The sequence below is a fragment of the Hippocampus comes genome, unplaced genomic scaffold (assembly GCF_001891065.2).
Source record: "Hippocampus comes isolate QL1 unplaced genomic scaffold, H_comes_QL1_v1.1 scaffold176, whole genome shotgun sequence".
Classification (NCBI taxonomy): domain Eukaryota; kingdom Metazoa; phylum Chordata; class Actinopteri; order Syngnathiformes; family Syngnathidae; genus Hippocampus; species Hippocampus comes.
This window is the reverse complement of record NW_017805826.1, coordinates 402,104-421,084: the sequence shown is the minus strand read 5'-3', so window position 1 is coordinate 421,084 and position 18,981 is coordinate 402,104. Positions and strand designations below refer to the sequence as shown.

General features: G+C 39.9%; 1 protein-coding gene across 2 annotated transcripts in view; it reads right to left on the bottom strand.

Moving 5' to 3' along the window:
* The window catches only part of rnf144aa (ring finger protein 144aa), a 32,859-nt gene that overhangs the window by 11,952 nt on the left and 1,926 nt on the right, over window positions 1-18,981 (bottom strand). For both annotated transcript variants that reach the window (XM_019887198.1, XM_019887197.1), the window contains exons 3-7: window positions 7,570-7,720; window positions 6,948-7,052; window positions 6,058-6,118; window positions 3,732-3,948; window positions 794-941 (exon numbers count right to left, since the gene is read on the bottom strand). In XM_019887198.1, coding sequence (XP_019742757.1) covers window positions 794-941; window positions 3,732-3,948; window positions 6,058-6,118; window positions 6,948-7,052; window positions 7,570-7,704 — 666 coding nt within the window. In that variant the 5' untranslated portion in view covers window positions 7,705-7,720. The remainder of the gene's footprint in view (window positions 1-793; window positions 942-3,731; window positions 3,949-6,057; window positions 6,119-6,947; window positions 7,053-7,569; window positions 7,721-18,981) is intronic.

Sequence of the window (18,981 nt, the reverse complement as noted above, 5' to 3'; positions counted from 1 at the left end):
AAAAAAAAAAAAAAAAAAAAAAAAAAAAAAAAAAAAAAAAAAAAAAAAAAAAAAAAAAAAAAGGGGGCTGCAGTTTGTTCTTTCTTATTGTCCCGCGGATCCAGAGTCCATCGTCCACATTTAAATTAATAAACCGGCCCAGGAATCCAGATGCCTTTGGTTTGACATGCAGAACACTTTCTAGCAGTTAGTTCTCCCTTCAACTCAGCCCAGTCTTTGTGAGGGTTTTTTTTTTTTTAAGGCGACAAAAGAGGCGGGTAGAAGGAGGGCATGAGTAATAATGTACAACACACTTCCTCTTTCTTATAGATTGTTGTTATAGTTTTCTGCCCATGTGCATAGATAGCCCCAAAATGCAACAAACCATCCGATGGTACGACAAAGCAAGATAAATCAACAAAAGAACAAACAAGATCATACTTTGGAAGAAAAAAATAATAATATGGCAATCGGTCCAGAATAAGGTCGATTGGGCCATCTTTTTTTAAAACAGGAAGCTCTAGTTACATAACACAAGAGACCGAGAAAGAGAACAAGACATAAGAGAACAAGCGTATATGTGTATGCATATATATATGTGTTGCTAAGCTAACCTATTTATATATATATATATATATATATATTTTTTTTTTTCCCCAGCCTTGTGCTATTACATAAGATGCAGTGTTCTCCTGCTATCATCCAGTGGATTGCAGAAAAATAAACATGCAATGAAATCCTTTTCCTTGCTTTTCAAGCTGTATCTTCCTCGAGAAAACATGTCTGAATTATTAGAGGGTGAGGGCCAACTCACATCAAGGGATTCCAGACAGTACCAGCAGAAGGCGTGCTTGCAGTTCTTGCACATCATCTGCGCACAGCCCTCATCCCGTTCGATGTACACTTTGCATTTCGGACAGCGTTTGATGGGGGCGTCGTCCTCATTATTCTTATAGAAAGAGCTGCAACAAAAAGTGAGTGACGAGAAGGCCAATTACAAAGAAGTAGAGTTCACGGTGGTGGGTGTTAAAGGGAGCAAAGGGAAGGTGGTCAAGATGGTGGTGCTAAAGCGACAAAGCGGGCGGCTGCCTTGTGGTGGGGAGCTTTTGAAGTTGATTTTTGAGTACTGTATTTTACTATAAGGCATTTTGGATTATAAGGCGCACCTTCAATGAATGGCCTATTTCAAAAATTATTATTATTATTTTAAAATTATTTTCATATATAGGCATTATAAGGCGCAAAGAATAGATGCTCCAATGGTGGCTGCGGTTGCGCTATGGATCCACTAGATGGTGCTACGCTAACGGGAAAACAATACAATACAGCTTTAATTATATTGAGCCTTCACAACCGCTGTAGCTTTAACAGAGGTCACAAACACGGACATGAAACATAAATACAAATGGCATTACAAAACAATAAATGAAAGACAAAAGTTATGAAGACTACCGATTCAATAAACCTTGTGGGCTCACATCCACAAAGGGCGAAATATCATTCTAAGTCTTGCTTGACTCCTTCTTCCTTTGTTGAGTCAGTAGTTAACTATGCTTTTGGTATTATCTTCGTTTCATAATGGCTGCGCAGAGCTCACAAAGTAATTATCTGAGTGTGTGTTGGCGAATGCACATGTCAGTTAGTGTCGAGCAGAACCCTTTCAGGTTACAAAATGGTTCCTGCTAATAATCACCAATAGATGGCATAGGAACACTAACAGGGAAACAACTCAATGGAGAATATAAAGAGACTAACTCCATACATAAGGCGCATCGGATTATAGGGTGCACTGGCAGCTTTTGAGAAAATTGAATGCTTTTCGTTGTACCTTATAAAACCAAGTGACGCCCGGGAGGAGAGTCTTTTTAACGAGAAGACATGTAAAACAGGACACATTTTCATCATCAACGGACAGTAAAACTATTCACTCAAACGCTGCGTTAAATTGTTCATGTTCTCTGAAAATGCAAGAAGGGATTGCTCTAGTTTTTGTGTGCTCCACATAGTTTTTATTTCTGAAGCAATCGCTACAAAGGCCAATCAAATAAATCTACTTTAGCATGTTTATTTAATTGGCAGCTTTGAACATTCTTTTGCACTACTCCTGTTCCTAAACACGGGTCAGTGTGTGTACGCAGCAGCATTTTTAGAAAGAGGACAGAATCAGTAATCTCAATAATCCAAAGTTTGCTGGATCGGGTCTACGTTTCTCCTCACACCGAATTTAAAAGTCACGATAAAAGGTCAGGTGTGCAAAGAATAAGCTTGCTACCGACGAATGTAGTTCTAAGAGTAGACTTGTTAATCCTCTCTGCCTCCACTGTGGCCTCTGATAGAGGAAGCCTTGACAGGCCTAACGACTTTTTCCACAGTAAGAGGATATCACAGAGAAATGGGTCAGCTACATGCGGTGCGTCTCGGGGGCAGCACTCTTTTGGAACCCCTCCATGCTGAAAGTGGGCACAGTGCCCAGGTAAGACCACATTTTAGTTGCCGCATATTGTTTCAAGCCTTCTTATTAATTTAAGATGGAGTGATGGCAGAGTCAGCCAGGCAGGCTGTCAGCTTCAAACTCTGGATGCACTTCATGAATCCAGCACTTTATTGACAAATGGCACGAAGGTAAGGTGGGCAGAGTACGACGCATCGATCGCTACTTGTCAATATATTGACTCATTCGAAGTGGAATGACTCATGTTGGATGGCGAGTGTAGTTTTGTCACTGCGATCGCAAATCGATTCAAATTTACATCATAATTTACTGATGCAAGCGTTGTTTTAACAATTTAGAATTATAATGGCAATAACTGCTCTTTTATGGAAATCCTATTCCCAAATTTTGAAGTAGATTTTCCTCTGTTTCAAATTGGATAGGGGAGGGGGAAACAAAAAAAAAAGAATCGATACATAATTGTCATTGCACAGCAAAGGACATTTCCGTTCCATTTTGACAAATGTTCTGTCAAAGTGTAGCTAAAGAATGATGGAAATATTAAGTTGGACACTCTCCATAGAAATCAATAACTATATCTGAAATTATGTAAATTTCAAGTAAATTCTTGTAAATCGTTTTGAAATTCAATAATTCCTCGAATCCAGCAAACCTATGGGACAACATTGGAATGGACAACAGAGTTAACTGCACACCATTTTAGTTTGGTCAAGTTCAACAAAAGGAAAAAAAAATTATACATGGGTTTAAAATACTGTTATTGATCCATCTGTTTTTATGAATAGTGCTTGTCCTCATTAAAACTGTGGGTGGATTACGATGAGATGCTCATTCTATACACCATATTGCTTGTTTATTGGATCACAGTTTGACATTTGAATTTGAAAAAAAAATCAGGTTGAATATATTTTCCCTGTTTAGATTATCGAGATGTGAGTAAATGAATAGGTTGCCTTTAATCATTTTAAAAAATAAATTTGTTCATGAAAGTCTATTTCTTGTTGCTACAAAGATAAATGTTGGGTAAAGATGTCAAACTTACGTTGGCAAAAGTGCGTTTTATTTATCTCTGTAAAAGTAGGTTTTGAAGAAGCGATCAGATTTTAGTTATGACAAAACAATGCCTTTTGACACATGATACTGCTGCATGGCGTTATCATTGGTTCACTTGTTCAGTTTCTGCTCCAACTGGAAAATGTGATTGTTATTTAAAATATGTAAAAAGTTCGAAGCCAAGGTCACACGTTGCGCAAGAGCGTGCGGGCCTGTGACTTAAGATGTAGGAAATAAGAAACGATACCTGTTCTCTCCTGGCAGGAAAGCGGTAATGGGAAGATTCTTCTCCAAGCAGGCCTGACCAGGGTGCCAGTTGGCTTTGCAGGTCGAACAGAATTCAAGTGTGCAAACGGCACACTGGACCAACTGGGGCTGTGCCTGTGAATCGGCCTCCTTCAGTTGGCACACAGCCTGGCAGGTCGAGGACGGGCACCACGTCCGACAAGGGTCCAACAGCACCTCTGATGGTACAAAATGAACAGGCTGCCATCATTGACACATTCCCTTTAAAAATGGATACATTTCCCAGCCCCCCCCCAAAAAAAAAAAAAAAACAATTTTTAATGAATTATGAGTCCAAATTAGTGCAAACAGTTAAAACGTGCCCAAGAATGGCTCAGAAGTTTATCAGTAAAGCTGTGTATTGCTGTTTTAATTTCTGTCCGCAATCAAGGCGAGAACAACAATTGGTAGGTAACAGGGCTGGATTATTCATCAAAATATAGGTGGGATTTCGATTTTGGCTTGTCTCGAACTTTAAAACATTATAATCGAAGAGAAACGATGAATATGCAGAACGGCACGGTACATTTACAAGTTCCTGACGTTGTGAGCAGCAATAGTTCAAACCAAGTAAATACAAACTTTACAGCGCATCATTGGTGCAACACAAAATGATCCACACAAATTACATTTAATAAAACTGTCTTAAAAAAAAAAGAAACCAGTCTGCAAAATAAAAGAACATAAATTGCACTTTGTGCAGCAACAAAATAACGATCTTAAACGGTCGATGAATGATGAAGGATAACTGAGGTACATCATACAATGAATACCAATGTTGTAACAGTTGTTTTGGCATTGCTGTTCTCTTTGTGTGAGTCACCTCGAAGCAAAGTTTGATAAGCCGCCTGATGACGCATGCTTAGAGATGGACCTATTTGATACAGATTTTCTTTTGTCACTCAACTCACCCTATAATGCGTGGTCTTTTTATTGGTTCATATATATAAGAGGGTGGGGGGGGGATCGTTGCCGTGCAACTTTCCTTGGAAAAACAACAAGCATTGGTCTTCTGCCAATCGTCTTACTTATGCCGCCACACAAAACCTAAAGTTTTTTTTGGTGTAAATAATATCAAACTAGCTTTTCATGTTCCATTTGGCAACATCTTTGTGCCTCAGGATTTACATGTATTTTTTTAGGGCCTATGAAACGTAAATTAAATGTTTCCAACCGATACTGGTCAACTGAAAATTACATGGTCGGCCCAGATTTCGGATCATGTGACTAGATCTGGAGAACTATGGACCCAAGTACTGTGCGTATGTACACCCCCATTCGTGTCAACATTGTTTATCATAACCATCCAAATGGGGGAAAAAAAACTAGAGGATCTCCAAATGTTGGTTTATATTAGATGATTATGTGAAAATATATATTTATACTTTTTATTTAGTTTTTAAACACACACTTTTTATTTGACATTTCATAAATCCATTCAAATGTTCAGGATGATCGACAGTACTGTTTTTTTTTTTTAGAGCAAGGTGAAGTCTAAAGCAATGCGACAACGCTAACGTGTGGTGTTGTTCCCCGGTCATTGACTGGCCCCCTGATTTCCCATTTGTTAATTTCTCATGCATGTATTCCTGTAGTCAGAGCCAAGTACAATGTACAGTTTGCGCTGGCGTGTAGGCGGTGAACCCACAGGTTGAGTGCCATAAAAGCATGAATGCGTTGCTTGGTTACTGTTCTCGAAAGCGGCAGAGGTCTCAGCAAATGTGGTCATTACCACAAAAGCAATTAAAGCAGTAAGCGAGAACACAGAACCTGCCATCCACTTTCATCTCTTTATCTAAAATTTGGACCTCCCGACATTTTTTTTTTTTTTTTTACATTTCATAATTGCACATGCTTCTCCATGACTACAGCAGTTCAGATGGTTTCGAGGTTGCAAGGATTTCACTAATGTGGAGAGGAAGCAATAGAGCACGTTGATAGTGATGATTTATGTGGCTGAAGCCCCGTCTGAACTGCCTGAAGCCCTGCTGTGTGTGTGTGTGTGTGTGTGTGTGTGTGTGTGTGTGTGTGTGTGTACTTCGCCGGCAACCATGCCCAACGTGTGTAAATGATTGACTCAGTATAGATACACGTGTCCAGTCTCCACGGTCGTCATCCCTTTTGTGTGTCGCTGTGCAATACAGTAGATGAGGGAGGAGCACAGAAGGGGCTCAGAGGATGCACGTGCCTGTGAGACTGGCCATCGCTGAGCACGCCATAGCCCTGCTGAGGCGCGCACAAGCTAAATAGTGACATCTTTGTCCATTTTTTTTTTTGCATTGACTCACCTCTTTCAAATTGAAGCTTCTTGTATCTCTGCATCATTTCCGTGGCCACCATGCACTCAATCTACAGGGTCCGAAGAAAAGGAAGGAATAATATCCAGTTAAATTTAAGAATCGCGCATATTTTTAATTGATAGATGACAAAAATATACTATTGTTCTCATGTATTTTTATTACCGGTACTCAAAATCGCTTGAGAGGAAATGAGATACTGAGACACTAAGTTTCATCCCTCAAACAATCTAATATTACACAGAGAGCAGGCGACACGGTGTTGGTATGTTGGCCTCACAGTACAGAGGTGCAGGGTTCGATTCCGGCTACGGCCTTCCTGTGTGGAGTTTGCATGTTCTCCCCGTGCCTGTGTGGGTTTTTTCCGGGTAATACGGTTTCCGCTCACATTCCAAAAACATGCGTGGCAAGTTAATGGAACACTCTAAATTGTCCCTAGGTGTAATTGTGAGCGCAAGTGTTTGTTCGTGTGCCCTGCGATTGGCTGGCAACCATTTCAGGGTGTACTTTGGTTTAAAAAACAGCTGCTGTGAGCAGTGCCAGGAGGATGGAGAGAACAATGCTTCACTTTCCAAATGACATCCACATGAAGGCAAAACAGGAGAAGCGTTTGACGCAGGGGAAAAAACAAAAAAACAAAAAAGACAGGTGAGCCACTACTTTCCTTATTTCATGCTAATAATGCTATACAAGTTGATGTGCAAATGTTTGTTACACATCATTGAAGATAAAATTATTACATTTGTTTGAGGGAAATACTGCTTACAAAACCAAATTGGGGACATATAGGCTAAATGTGATGTTTACAAGCCTAACAAACTGCAGAGCATGTGGTTATGTTGGCCATGAGTCATCACAACGTTGAATGACCGTGTCAATACCTCATTTTCCTGCAAGTGCCCTCTTTTTGGACAGGCTGAGTCTGGACAGCTAATTGCAGTTTCAAGGCCTTCTTTGATCAATAGTTCCACATACTGCTTCAGGCACTGCAGGGAAGAGACAAATAATACCAGTTTGACAGTCTGGGCAGATGAATGAATGCAAAACAAAAACAAACAGAAACAAATCATCCCAGCGAATAGTCTGCTAACACCAGACCAAGAGTTTTGCTCTACCCTGAGAATGAAAAGGTCTGATGACATACAATTTGGAATTAAACATCTTAACTGAAAAGATGAGCATTGAGCAGCTTTTAAATACTGTCGCACATTTTTCACACTGAAACAAATAAAGGGGAAATGTTGGTATGTGACAGTGAAAAACTTCCTGTTTGTGTGATCACAGAAACACCATTTGTGAGTTCCTAACCTTCAGAAATGGACACTGCAAAGCATTGTGAGTACATCCATAAACCCAAAAATATTCAGGGAATCATTCTATTTTCGGAGGTTAAAGTAGGCATAAGTAAAGATTCAAGATTCCAGCAACACGTGTGCGGACAATTAATCGTAGCTTTCTGACATTAACAATTTATTCATAGGAAGGTGACAGGTTGCTACTCACCAGTGTACAAAAGATACATTGGCACTGTGTGATGGTGGTCATTTGCTCCACGGGAAACTCTCCAAGGCACAGTTTACATGAGACGAGGGGGTCCACGGCCAGCTCCCATGTGGGACGGTACCGTGACGCGGTCATCTTCGCCGCCACAGAGCTTGAACAGACAAAAAAAAAAATGACAAAAAGACATTAGCATGAGCAAGAAAAAAAAGAGCTAATGGGGTCAAATATTATTGGGAGGAAATTAAAAATTGCTTAATCTACATTTCGGCAAACAGTACCTCACCATATACAAAGGTTTATTTTTCACTCAAGAGTGTAAGATGGGTAGAATTGCATGAAGTCAATTGTTAAATGAAAGTGTCCAAACATCTTGGGGAGTATGACGCATAAGCGGTTACTCTCGTCTGGTGCACGGCTCTTTTTGGTTGGAATGTCAGCTCTGGCTTTCATGTCAATGTTGAGCCCTCTTTGCTTTCTTTTCCTTATGTACAACAAGCGCATCTTTTCTGAGATAATGGCTCATTTGTGTAGTCCTTTGCCAATCAACTTAGCCTCTAACAGATGGCAGGCTCCTTTTTTAGATTCCTATTTGAACAATAGATGCTGCATAATCGAGTTTAGAAAGTAGCAGCTTAAACAAATGACCAAGATTTTTGGGGAATCCCTCCAATTGTGTGGATGTATTTCTTTCTTTGTTTTACCCTGCCTCTAGTCTTTTTCTTGCCATCACATGAACCAGAAACCTTACATTGTGTAATATTAAACTAAGATGCTGCTGTTCCATTTGGCAATATCTTTGTACTTCAGAATTATTTTGACCTTTCAATAAATAAATAAAATAAAATAAAATGCCGACCAATACATGGCCAGTCTGATTTCCCATCAGGACAATACAAACAGAGCTGAAAACTCTGTTTAATGGGCCCTACATGTTCATTTTTTGTATTCTGCAAAAAAAAAAAAAAAAAAAAAGAATAAATAAATAAAAAGAAAAAAAAACCCTCCAAATCAGCCATTGCCGCTCCCTTTAATACTGGATGTTTGTTTATTCATTACACATCAATGCGTCTCTACACCAGCAGAGTCAAAAGATGTATTTTCATCAGGGTTGGGAAGTGCTCTCGCACGTACGTCAACACTTGTATCAAGCTCTGGCCTTGCTGCTTAGCAACTGACTGAAGGATAATTAGAAGGATCATGGAGGAGAGTCAAAAACCCACTAAGACATTACAGTTTGTTTTAGCTGAAAACAGTGTCATGCTTTTCTGGCACATGCTACAAAATGATCTATTTTAGTTTTCATGATCCTTATTATTGTTTTTTTTCTTCTTAGTTTAGCAGCAAAGTAGAACTTCGGTGATATAGTTGAGCTAAGTGAGACATGAAATGCTCCAAATGTAAACTAGGCACTCAGTAGAGCATAGGTTATATATTTTATGAAGACTTTTTGTTTGAAAAACGCATCATGTTCAAAAACACTCTGAGATCGGAGAATGTTGAATTTTTTTAAATTAGATTTCAGATATAATCATCTAAATTAAAATGAATTAACACTTGAAATGTATCAGTCACACAGACTGAATGAACATATGCATTACACAAGTTACACTTTTTGAATAGTATGACTGAAATAAATCAACTTTTTCATGATACTCAAATCATCAGTATTCCTCGATCAATTACCGTATTATCCGCACTATCGGGCACTTTGGAGTATCAGGCGCACCTTCAATGAATGGCCTGTTTTAAAACTTTTTTTCATATACAGTATAGAGCGCAAAGCATTATAAGGCGTATAGAATAGAAGCTACAATAGTAGCTGGGATTGCATTATACATCCATTAGATGGAGCTATGCTAAAGGGAATACAATACAGTACAATTTTATTTGTATAGGGCTTTCACAACCGCTGCAGCTGTTACAAAGCGCTTTACAGAACATTTAAAATACGTCTGAGAAATCAGAATATTGATCCATATATTAGGCGCATCGGATTATAAGGCGCACTGTAGGCTTTTGAGAAAATTGAATGCTTTTATGTGCGCCTTATAGTGCGGAAAATATGGTAGTTGATTATCAAGCCCATCCCTAATTTTAACTATAGCAGGGGAACAAATCAAATTCGATCGGTACCCTGACCAAAATATAACGGCTGCTTTCTTCGCCCAACTTTGCAAAAAGATTGTTTTATCGGCTTTTGAGTTGTCCAGGTTGGCTTCTGTAAACACGTGGCCATATGAAAACATGTCCACATTTGTGCCATACCCACCCACCAAGGATTCACCTGATGACTTGAAAAGGTGATACATGTCAAGACACTTAAAGGGGAAGTCAACCCAAACAAATTCATTCAACATGATCTAATATTCTTCATTACGCCCTCCATTAAATAATTTTAATCAAATCTATGTGGGAGGAGGAGGAGGAAAAGTGAAAGGACAAATGAGCACCTCATGTCTGACTCACTGAAATCACAAGGCATCCATCCATCTATTCTGCATCCATCACATTAACCAGAAAGCACTGAGCGGAAACGACTCTCCATTATGCAGACACTGAACTCGTAAACCAATGCTTAAATAGCAATTTGTTATCGAGTGCTGAGCCACTACATGTGAGTGAGTGGCTTCTGTGGTTTGAAAACACACAGAACACGGCAAGATCATTGTTTAAAAACCGAAAAGAATTTCCAATGCTAAGAGGGAAAAAAAAATATTTACAATGTGGTATCATTATTTTAGATGGCTGGAAATACGAAATTACTAAAAATGTAAACAGAAAGGAAGGCAGGAGAGGCTCAACCGTTAAGCCTCTTCACATTTCGAGTAGTCCCTATATCTCACTGATAAAAGCATTGAATCAATTTGTTTATGCAGATGCACTGAAAACTATTCTCATGTTATTTTAAACACCCAAACTTTCAAAAGATGGCCACTTTTAAACTATAAAAATGCTCGGTTTAGTTGTGTTTCGATTTTAAGAATATATTGCTCTTGTTTTGCTGACAGACTGCAAAATGCTCCGTTTGTGGTTTTTGAAAATAAATAGACAAAGGTTGAATAATTCTGAGTTCAAGTAGACATGACTGCCAAAATTATTTAAAAACAACTGACTACACATTTTCATGTTCTCTGCAATCATTCTGTTTGAGCATGAATTTCTCAGAGAAGCAAGACGGTATCAGATGAGCAATATGGACCCTGCCAGCTTTCCAAAGGGTGATACAGTGTCTGCCATTTAAGCGTCAAAATGATTTAATGTGGCTGCAGAGATTACATGGCTAATCCCCCTTCTTTGGACATCACCAATGCTTCTCAAGACACAAGACTTAATGACTGGGGAGTGTGACATCACTCAATAGTGTTGTACCACAACTCTCACAAGCGTATATAAATGGAGATTACAATAACAGCAGTGCCAAGAGAATAACATTTATTGTTTACTTGCCCAAAATGTATAGCAGAACAATTTGGATGTACAAAATGGAAGACATTTTTAAAAGCACTGTCAGGATGTGCTGAGGAGACGAGAGAGACAAGAACACGACTAATAATTAGATTCACAAAGAAAGGGTTGTGCAGTGCAATTCCAGTGCTGCATTATTAACGAGATGGTCCATTATCCCTGGCATTTTCAAAGCATGTGCGCTTGCTCTCTGCGCATTTCCAAACAGAGCCGCACACTCTTGGAATAGGCAATTGACAAAGGTATATTTCCTTGATTGGCGAAGGGAAACTGTTTTTATTTGATAGTTTTGTTGTTGTTGTTGTTTTTTTTTTTAACTGATACTTTTTAAGCTTTAATAGTAATTAGTAGCAGGAACAAACAGTTAAGAGACTGTGGCCTAACTTTGTTCAAGCAAATGACCAATTGACTCAGTACAACTCTTTCAATAGTGTTATATTATGCACATTAACCCAATTATACACCTTTGGATGGATACGTGGTGAAGCAGGAAAGGAGCGCCCTGTCTTTGACATGCTATAGCTCTGGTGTTAGCCAGCTGCGACCCTCAGCATCTCACTCAAGTCCCAAACAGGCAAGTGAAACATGAGTGGACTGTCACTACTGGCACGACTGGCAACATTCAGCCTGCTCAAGACATAAATTAGTCCTAAAATGCTTGGTCAACTGTAATGCAAACGTTCCCGGAGAGTATTAGCTCGCTACACTTACATTGTTGGAACACTGAATAAATAGTCATGCTTTTATTCTATCTTGAATAATTTCATAGATTTTTCTTCTTCTAAATACATTTATATCAATTGAAATTAATGAATAAAAAATATCAATACTGACAGATATGGAATACTTTTATTATAAACATTTTTCAGCCATGTCACCGAGCCCTGCTTAGCAAATTATATTTTAAAAAGGCATTTATTTAAGCTATATATTGACCAGATTGAGTTTTTCATAGTTTAATTGACCTCTTATTATAAGATTAAACATTATACAGTACGTTCATATCAAACAACCTAAATTGAGCGGCACAGTGATCGACTAGTTAGCACGTACGCCTCACAGTGCAGAGGTTCAGGGTCTGTGTGGAGTTTGCATATTCTCCCCGGGCCTGCGCGGGTTTTCTCTGGGTACTCCGGTTTCCTCCCACATTCCAAAAACATGCATGGCAGGCTGATTGAACACTCGAAATTGTCCCTAGGTTCGAGTGTGAGCACGGATGGTTGTATGTCTCTGTGTGCCCTGCGACTGGCTGGCAAACGGTTCAGGGTGTCCCCCGCCTGCTGCCCGAAGACGGCAGGGATAGGCTGCAGCACGCCCCGCGACCCTTGTGAGGATAAAGCGGATCGGAAAATGAATGGATGGATGGATTTTCAATATCGATCAATATGAACTACTGTATATCGTGATAGACTTTCAGCCATATTCCCCAGCCCTAATCAGGATGCGGATAATCAATTCTACGTTCTTTTTCATGATTACATAAAAGCATTTCATTGATATTGTTCAATCACATTTCAAGTCATTTGTGACATTTTTCCCAATATTCAAATAGCGAGTGATTCTGCTGCAAGGGATTTAAATACAAGCAAGCCAGTGTCTGCAGTGTTGTGAATCGGGTTGAACATGCATTCAGTCTGTTGGGAATCCACTTATTGTTTGGCTGATTGGGGAAGCATTCATGTGACTCGACAAAGCCGCACAAATGGATAACAACCTATTGCATAATAAGAGTCATGATGAAGCGAGTGATAATGTCTCTTGGAAGCAACAGGGAAAAGCAATATTCCCGTTCGTTTATTTCATGTTCCAGTGATAGCCTCCACATTAAAGTTTGTAGGTAGGGTTGGGCATTGAGTCTCAAAAATCAATTGGAACTGGGATGAACATTCCAATTGTGCTGCAACTGTTCATATTTTTAAATTCCGATTCCTCGTTTCGGTGCCTCGTTCACCACTGCCGACCCAAAGAATTTGCTGTCACCGACGAAGAACAACATGTGCGCATCATAAAGACAGTGCACACTAAAATGCACTGCGCTGATCACCCATGCAAGGCCTTATTTTTGGACATGAAAGATGGCAAGTGACAGTGGTTGCGGATGGTCTCAGTCTGCCCTTGACAAGGAGGGGCGACACCGATGACGTTGGCCATGAGTGGCGATAGCCCTTGCTTGTCCATGCCCCGCCCCCTCGCTTTGAATTACATAATAACCCCCGGATAGATTTTGGCATCCCAAGTAGTGAGACAGATACCAATGCCACACGTCTGAATGGAGCAACCAAAATTGGTGAGGTGATGCGTTTGTTGTTGTTGTTTTTTTTTTTTTTTTAAATCTTGTTTTGTTGTTTTATTTACTTTGGCAGCACACTACAGTAAATGTCCCGTGGGAATAGTGCAGCAACAGTGGTACCATAATACAATGCGTTTCACGGCTCCTTTCAATTACAATTTCCATCACATATTGCAAAAGCACTCATGTAAGATGTCGTTGCTCATAGCAAAGTCAACGGTGCAATGGATCCTGTAGTCGCAGCGAGCGTGTGAGGTGTAAAAAAAAAAAAAAAAAAATGGGTGTGTTTTCATTAATTAGAGCAGCCATTCCCAAACATGAGGCCACACACACACTTTGACACAGCTGACACGACCCATCTCCTCTGCATCCACTATAACCCTCAACAAAACCCATTTATTACCAACATTACCTCATGAATACATGATAAATATTCTGTCTTTGTATTAACCCTAAACATCAGTGAGGTTACAGCAAAGGGAGTCATTTCACTTGATAAACATGCCAAATCACAAATCCGCTGAATTAATGCTCTCGGTTTCAGAGAAGCTCATGTCTTTTAAGCCTTAACAGGAATTTAGGGATGTCCTACAAACACCTCGTAGGTTGTGCCCTCCCCATGATCCTTTAATTCGCGACAGGTATCACACTGGCTTTAATACCCTATATTAGTAGGATTTCAGCTTGTTAATGTTCAGACACAAAAAAAGAGCTGGATCCTAATGACATTACGGTTCTCCAAAGTCCCTGTTGCAGGAATACATAGCGACTGATGATTATGGAGCTGCTCTTCCATTAGGCGTGCTGGTGAGGGTGCCACAGTGACATCAATGCAGTTTTTGATCTGAGCCATAATCAGCTTCTCAAAGTACTTCATGACTAAGCAGCCTTCAGGGAAGTTGGGAGCGAGGTGTTGAAAAAAATTGTTAGCACCTCGGTCAGATGGTGGCCACAATTCCTCAGTAACCCGCCATAGAATATTGACAGGGCCAGCAGATTAATCCTTGGCATGGTTCTCCTCACCTCTACTGGGGATAATATGAGGGGGCGTGTCATCTGCATGGTGTGGTGTGACGTTTGGGGTGTTGTCGTTGGGGTCCTCAAAGTGGATTACTCAACCTCTTTACAATTTTGCAGATACAATGACGATCTGGAGCAGTGTATACCGAACACTCACCCTCGCCCACACACAGCTCATATTTGGCTTTTGATGACGTATAGGTCAGATGATGACGATGATGCATTATCTGTGCGTCCAAAAAATGTTGATACATGTCGGATATGGGCCAGGAAAAAAAAAAAAAAAAAAAGAGGCCTGCGGTGTGAATATAGCGTAAAACTTCCAAAATGAAAGGCGTTTTTAGGAATTTTATTGGCTGGCTATTGCATCCACTACACACCAATGTCGTTCCCGGACCTCAACCATGAATTATTAAAGAGATATTACGTAGACCTTCTCAAATGAACTCAAAAGGACTGCTGTAACTCCAACAGTGACAATGGTGTTTTTATTTCACAGATGGAGCGAGACGCCTGGACAAAGACACACTTTGAGCCAAAAGAATGCAGCAGCCCATTTCACAAACGGTCAACTGACATTTCGAAGATTTTCTTATTACCACCATTGTATAACTAACACAGGCAAGACAAATGAGGTATTGGCGTGAAGAATGCTAGAAATCTTGTCAGTCACTCAATATGTGCAATTATATGCAGAATTTCTATCCAATTACATTTTTAAAAAAAGAGGTAATTGTAGTGGTGTGTTATTACGACAACCATATTTGACAGCCTAAAATCGTAAACGTTTGATATTTGGGTCTCTAAAAAGTTTTTTTTTTTTTTTAAACTAAGCCACTATCATGAGTGCAAATGCTGACAATAACCATGCATGCTTGTTTAATGTTGATTAAGTGAGAACAATGCAACCGAAATGACAATGGTGGCTACAAGGATGCCACTGGGTTTGTGTTTCTCACGTAATTGACTGCGGGAAAAAAAAAAAAGCTCCTGTATTTCTTTACCTGCTTTTGTTTGACATCAATGTCTGTTTATGTGCTTTATTTATTTATTGGAAGTGTTTAATTCATTGTTACAATTAGTATTATAATGTCTTTTTTCTGTGGTCTTGGGAGGCGGTGGGGGGACATATGGGGAGGGTGTGGAGACATAAAAGGAGTTAAGTTCATTGATGTGTGCATTTGCTGTTGTTTCTGTGTTTATATAACTGAAAATCTGTTCAAGACTGGGCGGGCGGGGGGAGACACTAAAAGGCACCACCATAATTGCATTTCTTAAATACAGTAAATTTAAACCCACACATATGGCAAGAAAGGATACAAGTGCACATCTATCAAAGACCTGCCACCTCATTTTAAGTCTTTTTTTTTGTTGTTGTTTTAAATAGAGTATTATCTTGGTACTTATCACCTGCTTGATTGTAACGCAAATCGAGAATGGTGTTCCCACTGCAGGAGGAAATGTGCTCACATCCTGCTGACTTTGTTTTCACAAACACAAAGGACAGAAGAAAGGAGAGGAAACAACTGTGAAAGGCTGACGTCTGTGTGGCTAACCCCCCCCAAAAAAGTGAAACCCATGATCCCCTTGTTCAAAATTGTAGCAGCGCTAAGGGCTGTTATTACTTTCACTTCGGAAGGGTTTTCGTCCTCGTTCGGTGGCTGGCAAGATGACGCAAATCCCACTGAATCAAATTCCACACAAAGTTGAAGCGAGGTGTGGAACAGGCTCCTGGGAACAAACTGGTGAAAATGGTTGCACATCCAGATGTTATTTTGATACTTTGAAATGTGGCCATACTATATAAAGCGTTAAGTCAATGTTTATTTGCGTAGGTTACTGACTCGGGGTGTGAATCTTTGTTGTATTTGTGACTTTTAAAGACGATGACAAAAACAAGGATGTTGATTCCCTTTAGTAACAACTGCAGCGAATACGGTTAAGAGATCCCACTGAGGAAAACAACAGGGGAGTTTGTTATCAGGATCACCGACCCAAAGTTTGCTGGGATAACCTGATAAAGCTGCCGTCTCTAATCCTTCTTTAGTCTTAGGTATTTTTCAGAGATTAGCAGAGAGCACTCCCTTCTCTTCTAACTTCTAACATCAGAGGGAATGCCGATGAAACTTTGCGGCGGATATTTTACCATGCGATCGACAAAATAAGATGCTGGGCATCTCGCATCAGTTATCTTGTCTTTTTTTTTTTAATTGCTCTTTTCCATCAACTAAATTCGGACATCTAAAGATGAACCTGAATTTAATCTCTCCCCCCCAAATATAAGGTTGCCTACAGTGAGTTGGGTGTTTGAGTTACTGTTGAGAGCACGTTTTCTTTGTCGTTGTTGTTTAGATTAACTTCTATTTACACTTGTATGACCGTTATCTTGTTGAAATGTTACATAAAACATTCGCAGTAGAGTAAATAGAGGTTTTATAATGGCTAAAGGTCATCCACTGGAATGAAATGTCTATTTTTTTTTTTTTAATGGAAAAAATAATATCTTCACAATGTAAACTAATCCGAAGGTCACCAGCCAAACGTATTTGACTTTAGAAGTTGAACGGAGAAGCAAGCACAATTTATAACATGCATTTATTAGATAAGAAGTGATTCAAATATTCCTAACCCTGAATGGTATCGGCTTGTGCTGGGTTGCACCAACTCCTACCCGCTGACACTCCCAGATTTATGCCCACCTCTTGACTCATCTATTTCTACTGTGGTTACTCATTGCCAAATGACGCCAGTCCAAGTCTGGACACCCTCGTGTGACGTGTAGGCGGCAGATTTCAGTGATAGAGACACACATTGTCAGAGCAACGGACTGGCATATTCCCAGTTAAGAGGATGTGTGAACACAAGACGCAGTTTGTTGTTGAACTGAGCTGAACTTGGCCAAGGCAAAATATTTATATTTATCTCCTCATCTGAAATATCTCTGTCATTCCATTCCAAATTAATTGCAAAGAATTTCTGGCACAAGGAATGGAACTGGAACATGCAAATCATGTTTAGAACAACTTTTTTTTTAGGGGGGGGGTCCCTGCTCTGTTGTGAAAAACTCAATGTCACCTGGATTAAAAATAGCTCCCTCATACACCAGTAGGGGGACGCAGAGGCATGACACCAGTGATACGCTAAACAGGGTGTCATAGCACATTACTGTGCTGTGAAATAACCATGAAATTACACAATTAATGTAAATTTATTATTCAATTATTATTTATTCATCCAAAATTCCGCTGCGCTGTCGGTGAGTGGTTAACATATCTGCCTCACAATTCAGAGGTAATGGTTTCGAAATCTCCTGTGTGGAGTTAGCATGTTCTCCCCATGCTTGAACGAGTTCTCTCTGCATACAGTGGAGCCCCGCTATTCGCGGGAGGGGCTGAGCCAGGTCACCAAGTGGCGAATAATACGCTCTTTGCAAAAAACGTTGTGGCGTAACGTCCTCAGGGGAAGTTGCCGCTCACTCGTTTACATTTAGGCCCCGCCCACAGCCGTCAATGCAGTCTCCAGTGAAAAAACAAGACCCTTTTAAAAGATTTTTTTTTCCATTCCAAAAGCAACACAAACAATACCATTAGCATTGTTATGCTCCAATATTCAACACATTTTAAGCAACCAAGAATTTCCCAGTGACGTAAGTAGTGATGGCAAAACTGTGTGGCAGAATTTGCTTTCAAGGGACTGCAGCTACCAAGTGCATAAAATTAAAAGGAGAAAAGATCTGTTAAAGAAAGCGGTCCCATCCATCCATCCATTCCCACTTCAAACTTTGAAAACAATACATGGCAAAAACATCATTCATTCATTAATTAGAGGTGGCTTAATTCAGTTTGGAGACAGTGAGTGAACTACTTTCGCAAAGCTGACGTTATATTTAACCTATTTGGGAACAATCCGCATCGTTGTCCTCATGTCAGCTGTGTCATGCTGTGAGTGGTCGATATTTTCGTACCCCAGACAGGATATGCTCCAAAATAGCAGGTAGCTACACTGATGTTACCTAGGTCGGACTGTAAAACATCAACAACATATAAACAACCGCTACAATAAGCAGCCGGTCATTAGTCACCAACGTTTGGCCAACAAAATAAGAGCATCATTTACATTTGTGTAGTTTTTAAAACGCTCTTTCAGATATGTAGTCAGTATTTCAGAAAATCTGCCAGGACAGAGACAAATTCATTAGCACAGCCATGCAAACATTTATTAGCATGCTAACTTTCCTAGGAAGGGGACCAGGTTTGCTGATGAAAAAAGTATCCAATAAAGCCAAACAAAAATTTTCAGTCAAACTGGGAAAAAAAAGGTTCCTTTGTCATATACAGTGTGTTACCGTAACGCCATCTTTGCCTATTCATTCATTGTATTGTTACCATGTGTCTTCCCTTCGGACTCGCATACAGTCATCCAGTTTTCCAAGCATCACAATCTTCCTCCTCCTCGAATCTTAAGTAAACTCGCCTTTCCTGTGGGAGTGAGTCGATAGCCACCGGGTGTTTCCGTTTTGTGTGGGCCATCTTTTTTACTTATTGGCAACAGAGTGGGGCTTGGTGCATTCAATTCCCAGTTTCAAGAACACTTTCTCCACAACAGACGTTGCCAACATGACGAAGGCGTGGCTGAAC